We start from the raw sequence: 12,631 nt of genomic DNA, 5'->3' as shown, positions 1-12,631 counted from the left end.
CACAAATATTGATCAGAATGTGGAGAATTTGAAACACTTAAATATTGTTGTTCAGCTGCTTGGACAAAGAGTTTTGTCAGTTCCTCAAAATGTTATCTACAAGATATAATATGACCTAACTATTCCACCCTTAGATATATAAACGGGAAATTGGACACTTACATTTACAAAAAAACAGAGTGTTTGATCATGGTTTCAGTCAATAGCTCTGTGAAAGCTGTTCCCATCATATCTCCTTTCCTTGTACTAGAAGAGACTATTATTCTACACCATGTTAGAGTTGCTTAGTCCTACTATGTGTCTGTATTTAACACTGATTTGTGAATTTGAATTCCCTAAAATATTGTATAAATCTATCAGACAATATATTGGGGGTGGGGGACAAAATCAGGACTACATATTTCCTCATGATACTAAATATTGGAAAATCTTTCCAGAATACCAATGCTAAGTGCATTAGTAAGCATTTAGAGAGATGAAAATTCCATGTCCCGGAAATATGGTGCAGCAAATTCCTAAAACGGACTTGGAATGAATGAAAAAATTACAACTTTTTAAATTATATAACAGAGGTTTTTATAACCTTATGTTTTATTGCCCTCTGGGATAAGCACAACGTGAAGAGACACCTTGAGAAATCTAATCAGCTAATTGCTTACTGAATGTTCTCTTAATGTACCAAACATTTTCTTTTTGTTATGTTTATCGGTATTCATAAACTTGTCTATTTAGAGCTATATTATCTTTTGGGGAATAATGTCCATTGAACATTCATTCAGAGAAATCTACCATCAAAGCATCTATATTTTAAAAAAGAACATGAAAGTAGGTCCAGGCAAACTCCTATATTCATGTTTGCAAAAGACTGAAGGCTAAAGTTTATGATCATATGCTTCATCATGCCATGAACTAAATACAGGTATCTCTAAGAAGAATTTTTATACTAAGACTAAATACTTAATTCAATTATGCAAATCATTTTTAAAAATGGGTATGATCTCCTGACTTGCAAACCTTTATTTAACCCAAGTGAGAGTAAAGACAATCATTTTGATATTTAGAGAGTCTGGAAGAGCAAAGCTCTTCATTATGTTGTTAAGAATCAATCACTCCACAGATAACACAGTATAAGGTAGGTTCCAAACTCAGTTTCACTGTCCCATACCTGCCAACCCTCTTTTGTGAACTTTTTCTATAAAAAGATAATTATTTCATTAACATCACTTAGCATGGTATGTCTAAAATCAAACACCAATGAAAAGCTATGAGGAGCCAGTTTTAAAAATCTGTAAAATTAGTACCTTATTAATTAGTAGCTTGACATAAACACTTTTTTTATACACAGTGTTTCTTCCGTATTTTGAAAGAATAAGAAAATGGTAGAGTTCTATTGCTGACATTTATTACAAAACACTCAACTTATAAAACCTGGTACCTTTTTTTGTGAAAATAAAGATTAACTAGAAATGTAGGAAGTTCATTTTTTGTTGCTATATTCATAAACTAATCAGTCTGTCATCCAAAAAATAGAAAGAAATACTGATGAAAATTTACATAAAATTCCAAAGGCAATGATTTTGGAGTATTAATTTTAGCTGGTTTATTAACAGCAAGTGTTAATAGTATCAAAGAAGTCACCTAAAATTAATACTGTGCCACCAAACAGAGAGTAAAGCAAAGCCAAGAGCAATTTAAATAGGTTGTGAGGAATTCTGTAGTAACCCTATATATTATATCCTTAGGCTTAAGTGAAGAGAATAGTCATAGTATTTCCTATGAGAATATGCAATTATATAAATAATCTATTATAAACTAGTATGTGTCAATAGAAAAATGATTCTTTATGACAGCCATTATGTTTATAAGCAAGTATACAATCTTTCAAGTAAATATTAGATATGATTTAGGCTAGAGGCAACGTTTTAAAATAAGATATTGTCACACTGCAAAAATATGGTCATTAAAAAGAAAATTTATATGTTAGCTACTCTTAGATACACTAAGGCTATCATATGCACTAATATTTCAATCACACTTATTCATCAATTTAATAGACAAAGTAGAATTCATTATTGTTATAGTGATAAAAAAGGAGATTGCTTTGATACAAAAGTTCTTTTTACATACCTTTCCTTTTATATTCATACCAACATACATGCAGACACACACACACACACCTGTAAATTTTAATTTCTCTACCAAATGAAATGAGTTCATATTAAATAAAAAGGAATAAACAAAGAACCTATAATCAAGTACTTTGCTTAATATTCAGTTACTCTCTTTAATACAGCTGAGACAAAATCTGGCTTCAGTCCTTTTGGATGAGAAAGGCAATTCATTGAACCACTACAATAAGCTATAAAGAGTTTTAATGAAAGTATGAAAAAGTACTTAAAAACAAACAGTAGATAGATACTTTCTAATCAAAGTGAAGAAAGTAATTGAAAGTGATTGCATTTCATTGGTCTCTCTACTCTGTTTTTAGCCTGACAACCACAAAATCCACCTGAATTCTCATTACACAGTCAGTAATCATAATGAACACAAATAACCTGCCATTGTAAGTTGTGTTGCCAAAGGGACAATGAATCAGGCCAGCCCTGCAGGAGTAGTTGAAGTCTTGCCACCACGTTTGGATACCACCAGCATTATTTACTTAAACTTCTATTACTTAAAAGAATTAAAAATTGTCTACACTTCAAATATAGACTCACCCACAGCAATAATATTCATGAAATCAAAAGTTTGATATTCTAGTTGCAACACTTTCTCTAATGCAGAACATAACTGCATTAAAATAATAACTCCTAAAATCATCTCACACGAAGCACCAGTGGTAGAGGCAAACATATTTAGTGAAAACAAAATACCCTGTGTAATTTTCATCCTGATTTCTTTTTAATAGAAGAACTGATGAACATATGCTAGCATCAAGTTTTAAAGCACAGATTAATGTTCAATTTAATGTCATGCTTGCTTCTCATGCACTTAAGTACATCATTTAAACTTTGAAACAGTTGAATAAAGGCAGCTGAGTTGATATATTGGACCCAAAATACTCATTGCCTCAGTTTCATATTGGGAAATTAATGAGCCTGAGGAAATTATAGTTATACCAAATGAATGTATACAAAGGACAGACTGACTGGCCGTTCCACTTGGATCATATCTTCCTGACTATAGCCTCTGTACTTTCTGTAGCTGATCGGAGTTAAAAGTGATCTTTCATTCCTCTAGTGAGTGATTTCTATAAACGAGGAAGAAAAGCACAACGTGGTCCAATATGAGAACTCTGCTACCTGTTTTCTATAGAAAAATCATTTCATTTTGAGTTCTTAATTTTAAATTCATCCTTTCTCTACACTAAATCAGTATATTGCATTCTGAAATAAAGTTTCCAATCACCTAAGTGATTTGTCTACTAAGTGCTGAGAAAGAGCCCACTGAAGTTTATTGTTCCTGAAGGCAGATAGAATCATCAATACTTTAAGAGCTAAGAGGACAAATGATTTCATAATAATATAAATTATATAAAATATCCTCACAAACCCAAGCTGCCCAGACTTTACCTATTCCCATAAAGCTCTATAGTGTTGCTAGATGTTTGTTTTATTACTTTTTCCTTAAGAACTGGGAATGAGTTCTTCCTAGCATATCAATTCTTTGTGAAATATAGTGATTAACAACCCTCAGTAAAACATACACTTAATAAATTTCACAACATTATTAAAAATGATAGAAAAGAAAGCATGAATTCTAACCACTTTGTCCTCCTTTGGGAAAGCATCCAAGGAAGCAGAGTAAAGAGAGAGGAAAAAGAAGAGAAAGAAAAATAAGGCACACATTAATAAAGAGATTTTAAGAAAACAATTTCATGCTACTTCAAAGTGCTAAAACCCAGGCATTTGGAAAAGCAGATGTGTATTCTTCCCCCAAAGTAGTCTTTGTTCAATCTTACATTAAAAAATGGACATATTTGGATCTTGTTATATCTTAAATACAAAATTTGGGAGCTAAAATTTTGAAATATTTACAACTCAGGTTATTAAATCTACATGTAAATCATTCTTCAGAAAATTAATTCACTACCATATTTAGTTTACCTATTTTTGAAAAGACATTAATATGCATAGAATTATATGAATATATTTCTCAAATTACTGTTAAAATATGTTAGTTGTGATTTAGAAATATCTAAGAATGGGAAATGTTTGTACTAAGTGAAAATGAGAAAAGAAATACATTATTTTAGTCATAACTCATTTCATAAGCAATACTTATTTGTAATATATATTTGAACATTTACAATGTCATAGGAAAAATGACCTTTATGCACTCGTTTGTCTTCTGCTTTTGATTAAGTACTTTAAGTTGTGCTTTCTCTTCTTTTGTTTCTTTGAATATTTTTTCCCAAGATTGGATGGATTTAGTATAAAGAAGGTTGAACTACAATTGGCCTGAGTGTTTGCTCTAAAGCAAAAGTACCCCCTAGCTCAATTTCCTTTAAACACCCTTTTCTTTTTTCTTTTTTTATTTATTTTTTCTTTTTTACTTTTTTTTAAAGGTGACTCGAACTATAGTTCCCATGTGCTGACACAGACTGTTTTATTTTTTATTTATTTATTTTTTAAAGATTTATTTATTTATACAAGCACTGGGTATAGTCAGAAGCACGGGAGGGTGAGAGAATTCACCAGAGCCAGAGTGGGGAGCAGAGCAGGCAGAAGGACCAAAGTACACTGCTGAGGGGAGCAGCGGGAGGCAGGATAGGTCTGCGTGCCATGTGGGACCCTCCTCTGGTGGCCGGGGAGCAGCCAGGGATCGAACCAGTGCTGCAGAGGCTGCGGGCAGCTTTGCAACCCAGCGCTCAACCGCTGCACCACTGGGGAGGCCCACCCTTTTGTTTTTTAAAACATGACCTTGACCTTAACAATTTTAATATATCAATAGTTAACTGTATTGTTACCTGTATTGTCACCAGCTTGCCTTGGATCTATGATGGGAAGCTAAAAGCACTCAACAGTGCAAGGCACTTGGCCATCATTAACACTGAGATGTTGGTGGCATGTTGCTTACTGCCAGCACCTCTTCAGACTGGACAGTGCCTTAACCACAGAGGTTGTAAAATACTTTCAATATCATTCCCAAGTCTCATGGTGAGAAATAATTGCAAAATAGTGTGTTTTGAAACAGTAAAGAAGGGAAAATCAACAAACAGTTCTTGTGCACTTTTCATGTGGCAAGACTCTATCTTGACCAAAGGTTGTTGTAAAGAGACTTTAAGGTAACATATGAGGGTTAACTAAAACAAAAAACTTTTAGGGGGATGAAAGAAAGCTTGTGTGGTCATCAAAATGGAACCTTAAAACAATCAAATGTGTGTATCATAAAGATACAGATTTTAAATTTTAAATTTAATTCTCATGACAATCATACTATCCAGTTTCTTCGACAAATAATCTCTTGTTCAGATAATTTAATTATCTCTCTAGGATGATAGAGATTACAGTAGGTTCATTTTAACAAACAAGATATATCTATTTTACTGAATGTCTTCATTCCTGAAAGAGATTTTAGAATAACCTACTTACAGCTGAAATACTACGAAAATTAACAATGGTGGTTGAGAGGTTCATTTAATTTTTAACTGCAATTTTCCCAACTAGGAAAACATGAAGAGTGTATAAAACATGCTATTTTAAAATATGACTTTATATTAAATTGAAGTCTATGCATGGTTAGTAATATGAGAAATTCCTTAAAGGAACACTGGGAACTCTTTAGTTGTATGATAATCTTAACTGCCTCATATAACACTGCATATCTATAACAAGAAAAACTCATCCAGCTATCCTATAAATAATTCTATGGTACTAACAGAGGGAATGTGATAAAGAATACCATTAAAATATAGTCTAAACTAAATATTTATTAGAATCATTTACTATTTTGTAAATAATAATGAATCCTATTAGCATATTAGTGTCTATAGTATCTCAAAAAAAATGTATATATTTAAAGCCCTGGCTTTCTAGAAAAGTAGTTGTTATTTAAACCAAAAAACTGCATCAGGCCAGATTACCTCTCATAGAGAAAAAATAAGTGCAATCTTCACCCCCACATCCACAATGCATTTTGACATTCAAGTTTCCCCAGTATCCAATAGTAGAACATACCTGTTCGGTATGATTAGGTAGTTTATTTTTGGAATCTGAAAATACTATCATTGTTAATTTATATGGAAAATTTTTGAGTGTTCCCAGACACCGCTCTCCATATAGGAATGTTCTACTTTCAGATAGCCATGATAAATATTCAAGTAATTTCCATGAGCTAAACTTAGCACTATTTCTTGAACATGACAGTGAATATGAAATTACTCTTGTAGAGCTAATCACTGCTTTATACATTACCATCTTGGGTTAAATTTAATGCCACATAATTTCAATCTGAAACAAATGTTTCAGAAATGAAAGCTAATCTATTTTAACAAGACAAATTCACTATAACAAAATTCAAGAGTTTTATAATTCCTGATAGTAAATCTACACTTACTACATTCCTCAGAAAAATTATTCACTCCTACAGGTAATCTGTCAGTTTTGAACAGGAATCATTTACTAAGATATACACACAGGGAAAGAGTCTTTTTATGAGTTATTTTCATCACTGCTGTACTATGATGGACCTTATGAAAGAAATTGGGGGGAGGCTATATTAATATAGACATTCATGCACAAGTCTGCTTTCTAACACGCCCTTCTTTTCTGCTTGGGAGGAGTACTGGTTCTTATCCACAGGCAGGGCCCCTCTCATGCTCACGAAACACTCACATTGTTGGATCGCAGAGACACGCGACCTCCGCAGCGGGCACAGAACTTGGTGCGGCAGTAGGAACAGAGGTGGCCGCACCCATCAGCAAACTTCGTTTTATGACAGATTCCACAAGTCGGAGCATCATCTTTGTGCTCACCCTGGTAACGACGGGCTTCTTCCCCAATTTTTCTCACTTGTTCCTTATAGCTTTCAAATTGTTGATGCAATCTCCTGGGCAAAAAAGAAAATGGTAGCAAATTAAGTAAATGATGGAGGACAGAAACACAATTTTTTCCTAAAGGAAGAGAGGTATAGTTATTTGAACTGAAGCAAACCTTATAAAAGCATTTTTTTCCACTGATCTTACCTCTAAAGGTAAGAAATGCATTCATATGTAGTGCTAGTGCCTGTTTTGCTCACAAGCACTAACTCATGTAAGAAGATTTCTATATAATCACCATCCATGGCAATAAAATTTATGAGCCCACTACAAGCCTCTGCTTCTTCAACAGGTGGCTTTCAAACTATTTGGACAGGAACTCACCTTAAAATCATGTATGTATAAAACGGAAGCCAAAACATGTATAAATACTTACACTATATACAATGTGCTCTGGTATTTTCTCTCATATCCTCTTTTATTAATACTGACTATAATTTTTTTAAAAATCACAGTAAATTCATTCCATGATGTGCTATTTGAGCATGGTACATACCTGGAAAATTGCTGTTTAAGCTACTGTGCTAGGTAATGTCTTCCAATAGATATCTCCCTTTACCCCCATTCCTGGGGATTACTACTTAGCACCACATATCTGATTTCATAGAATACAGAAAGTTATTTTATACATTATATTTCAGCTAGCGAGTCCTTTCATGTCACACCTACTGGTGAAGGGACAGTTGCTGAGGGAAACCATTTCACATAGGAAGTTCACATTTAATCTGATTCTCCCTCCTGACAGTTCTATCCCTCAATTTAAAACTGGTATAAATAGAAACTGTTTGTTGTTCTGTATAGAACACTTTGACATCCAGTGACTCCACAATGAAAGGATTCTGTATGTAAATGAGAGCTGAGTGTTGTCCCAGGCCTACACAATAGGCACTGGCTATTACACCAAAAGAGAAACTCCTGGGAAATGGCTAATCAAATTTATCTGTGTATCTGTGCTAGTCCGCTTCATGTGGGTATTCCCCAGGACACAGAGTACACAAATGCTATTGTTAAATTCAGGCAGTTAGCTTGATGCTCTAATCTAAGATAACTGTGGGGAACTGGTACTCCCTGGAAACATAATCAAATAAGTTAATTCCAAGCACTATAGTGTTTGAAGTACTGGGATTTCATTATGATTTCCTTTTAACATCAACAGCTCTTGAGCAGAATTTTAATGATTACTGTTAAAATTCTGAAATCCCTTTCTTGCTTTGCCAATTGACACTTTCTCTATTTAATTTCCATAATTAAAAACACTTATATCTAGCACACTAAGTAGTTTAGAATCTGAAACCCTTTCCAACTTAAGGCCAAACAATTTTAATTTATAGACGGATACAGTGATATATTTAATGAATGCAAGAATCTGATTGGTACAACAATATTTTTATATTTTCAGCAGCATTCGTTTGGTATCAAATGGATAGAAAGTAATTATGGATTGTTTGAAAGTAACCATATAAAACATCATTGGAAATATTAAGGCTTCTAGTAAAGAAATAATCATTAAAGAGGAGTGAGAGCAAGAAAATATCTCTAATCAAATAAACTAAAATAAACTAAGAATAGAGAGTGTGTGAATAAATATTTGGAAACACCAATTCTACTTAAGTAAATATAAAGGAAGAGGAGAAAGATTAAAAAAAAAAAATCCTGTACACCTACTTTGTAATACAGAACATGAGTTAGTATGGGGATTGGCAAAATATTCAGTAAAAGGCCACATTGTAAATATTTTAGACTTTGTGGCCCATAGTCTCTGTTGCAACTACTCAGCTCTACTGTTGCAGCATGAAAGTAATATAGTTAATGACCTAAGGAGCACGGTTGTGTTGTAACAAACCTTTATTACCAAAACAGATGGCAGGCCAGATTTGGCCTGTGGCTCAGTTTGTCAACTCCTGATTTAGAATATATGTATTAATGATTTAAAATCAATTTTATTTTAAAATTCAGATTTAAAGGATTTTTATCGATTCTCTTGATAAAAGGGCTCAATCAAAAAGGCACCTATTTCAGGAAAACTGTGTAATATATATATATATATATGAGGGTACATATATATATGAGGGCATATATATATATATATATATATATATATATATATATATGAGGGTACTGACCACTGAGGTGAAACTACTGTAATCACACAGCACTGCGCTTGGTCACTTATCTTTTGGACCATGTATTATTGCCATTTTACATAGGATACCTCCCTTTGAGCAAACAGTAAATTACCTTAGAAATGCAGTTCAGCAAGATAGTTAAGATAGATACCTCCTTAGTAGTAGTTAATAATAATTTGCTAAATAGAAAAGTCATATATAAATAATTTACCCTTTTCTTAGTTCATTTTGAGGAAAAAAAACTAAATTTACAAGCAAGTTCATACTGAGAACTAAATATCCTGATAAACCTTACTGCCATGGAGCACTGAAAATGCTGGATAAAGTATTTAAAGGAGTAACTTAATTCATGTTTGAGCTGGGGAGAAAGCAGGGGGATCCTCAAGGGAGAGAAATAAAATGGGGAGCAGTAATTCTAATGGTAACACAGCTGAAGCAGACAGCTGCCTTCAGGTTATGTGCTAAGGCTCCATGAACCAAGAATTTCAGTTTTAATCTTCATGCAAGTAAATAAAGATGAAAAGATGAAATTTTAGTTTGGTAACCACAAAAAAGTAACTGAAATAAAATTCATGCTATCCAAACCAGTAAAGAAAAAAATCATATGCTTTAAAAAATAAACACTAAAAAAAATGCTTTGGAAAAAAAATCAATACACAGAAGAGAAGAATTGAAACAAACAAACACAGATAAAGCAGGAAAATCAGGAATTACGGTCTGAGACAGTAAAAACAACCCAGCACATCAGCAGTCATCATTACCTTAGATTTTAAAAATTCAACTAAATGTACTTTAGCAAAGATGCACCTAAACTATAATGGAACAGAATGTTTCAGATAAAAGGCTAGAAAACATGCATCCCAGGGAAAGATTAAAAACAATAACAAAAACTGGTATTTAAGGCAAAAATCATTCTAAAGATAAGAAGGTAACTAACTATTAAAAGTATTCAATACATGTTGTATGTGATAATTCTGCACTTGATTATACATAACATAAAGCAAAAATAGATTAAAAATAGAAATATTTTAAAAATAGAATTATATATAACATAAAGCAAAAAATATTTAAAAAAATAGAAGTCAAGTCAAATAGAATTACTTGATTGGGATATGAGCTGAGGCCTCTAGGTTCTCATTTTCTTAGAGGGGAGATCTTTTCCAGTCTCACTGACTTTGGGAGAGAAATTCAGCCCACAGAGTAGTTGCTAAGGAGGACAGCCACCAGCATGGGACAGCATTCTTCTCCAGAGAGATGTACCTAAGTGTACTGGAACAGCTCTTTGCCAAGTGCTTCACCCTAAGCTCAGGAGACCAATCACAAAGGCATCACACCAAGCTCCACCAGGACTTCCATCCTCCTGAATCTAGCCTTTGGCAACCTGTATCCACCTCTCACCTGTGTTCAACATTCCTTTTTGGTTTTAGGCCATGTTTATACTACTGGTTTGGGCACCCCAGCAGGGAATAGAATGAAAGAAGAAAAATCATTTGTTTCTCAGGATACTTGTAGATAGGCCTCCCTTATTCTGCACTGACAGAAAAAGTGAACCCAAGTCCCTGTCAACCACTCCTACTTATTTCCCCGGATGGCGTTCTTTTTATCAGCATATATTATAAGAAGGACAAAGGACAGAAAAAAGACAAAGAGGAAAAGGGGGAGGGAGAGAAAAGCATTCATTACTCCCACTTTCTCAAAATCTACCTACCCTGTAACCTTCTGCAATGGCTCTACTGAAATATCTCTTTAAACACAAAAGCCTAATGCCCTTCTCTCAATTCGTATTCCCCTTGCATTACTCTAGATATCTCATGCAGTCAAGATGTTGTCTTCATAATAAAATACGCCTTTGGAATCAGGATACTGGTAGTGAAATCATAAACAGCATATTTGTTTTTTGCATCTGGTTTTTTAATGCTTTAATGCATATCAATTATGTGACAGTGTTCTGTTTGAATAATAAATGAAAATACATATTTTATTATATGGTATTACAGTAAATGTGGGACTGCAAATGTAATTTTTGTGAAATTTATTTGTATATTTTAATTTCAGAATTAACAAGTATTCTTACTGATCAGTGAGGTTGTCAAAATATATGATCACAAATCTCAGATTTAAATTATCTCTATAAAAATGAAGATTGTTATTAAAAATGCAATCCTATCCAAAAAACATGATTATAGAAATTTTGTTCATTTGATGTGATTTCTTCCATTATCTCACTATGTAATAACCATTACATTATGTCAGTATCTGTGCATTCAATTCAAGAAACTCCAAAATTCCAATTGTAAATAAGTCATTTGGGTAAATAAAGGCACATATTTAAAGGACATAAAGATGAATGTTCAAAAAGCGAAATATTATGCTTAAATGTCAAAAAAATCTTGTAATTACAAAATAATTGATTTTAAAAGAAAATATTAACGATAGTCCAGCCACATAATAAGTATTTCTTGATCACATACTATTATAAACAAGGCACACAGAGATGCTGAGTGACTATCACTAGCAGAATGCAGTGAAATCTTCAAAACCAGCACAGCATCTCACTGATTTCTAGTGTGTGCGTTTTTTTTCTTTTCTTCATTCCCAAAGTGGTCAAAAGCTAGATTACACTTCCATCCTTCTTCCTGGCTTTCCTTTGTGAAGTGCAGGTTTTCCCAGAGGACTAGTAGCAAGTGCTTCAAAGTTTCAAGAGTTTAAGGGACAGAATCTATGGATAGCTGAGAACTTTCCCCAAGATGAAGGGGGGCAGAGAACAGTTTGCAAAATGGAGGATTATGCTGGCATGTGTATACCATGGCAGGAAGGCAGGGTACTGGAAATGGCAACTATAGTTTGTGTTCCCCTTCTCAAACTTGGCTTGGAACATAGAACAAGGAAATATCGCGGGCCCATTAAGTTAGTGACATGGAGACTAAAGCCAGGAAAGTTCTGAGAATAATGAGAGTCCCAAAGACCTAAGATGTCCAGGAGGGAACTTCAGTAATGAATGAAATTAAATGTTTTTCCAGTCTGGTAGGTTGGAGGCTTGCTTTGAAAAGTTTTGATATCGCTCTATTGTATGGCAGTAGATCATGGTGCTTTGCTTTGATGGTGGGTGGAGTGTGGTAATATACACCTGAAGAGGTATGAACAAGTACTTCTAAATTATATACAGTGTTGTTTGCCAACATTACCTCAATGAAAATTAATGCAATAATAAAAAAAGAAAAAAAAATGACAGTAATTGCAACTCTAAAGCACAGTTCTTGACCAAGGACTGTCCAGTCTATTTAGGAAGTAAGTTATATGTAAACATAAATTAGCAGTTTATGGCAACATATGCCAAGTGAGAAAGAGTGGAAGAAAATTGTACAGAAAGGAGTAATAAATCTAGGTGAAATGATCAGGGAGAATTCTTTAGCTTAGTGGGTTAAAAAAAAAGCTTCCTAAATGATTTGAATCTTGGACTATTCCA

General features: G+C 33.5%; 1 protein-coding gene across 2 annotated transcripts in view; it reads right to left on the bottom strand.

The window, feature by feature from the left end:
* Nucleotides 1–12,631, bottom strand: part of RIMS1 (regulating synaptic membrane exocytosis 1) — a 461,872-nt gene that overhangs the window by 251,493 nt on the left and 197,748 nt on the right. For both annotated transcript variants that reach the window (XM_054698919.1, XM_054698915.1), the window contains one exon: nucleotides 6,837–7,050. In XM_054698919.1, the coding sequence (XP_054554894.1) occupies nucleotides 6,837–7,050 (214 nt within the window). The remainder of the gene's footprint in view (nucleotides 1–6,836; nucleotides 7,051–12,631) is intronic.

This window comes from Talpa occidentalis, unplaced genomic scaffold (genome assembly GCF_014898055.3).
Source record: "Talpa occidentalis isolate TD23 unplaced genomic scaffold, MPIMG_talOcc4v2.1 talOcc4.2, whole genome shotgun sequence".
In the NCBI taxonomy this organism is placed as follows: Eukaryota; Metazoa; Chordata; class Mammalia; order Eulipotyphla; family Talpidae; genus Talpa; species Talpa occidentalis.
The sequence above is the reverse complement of the archived record's forward strand: the minus strand, read 5'-3'. Positions and strand labels throughout refer to the sequence as shown.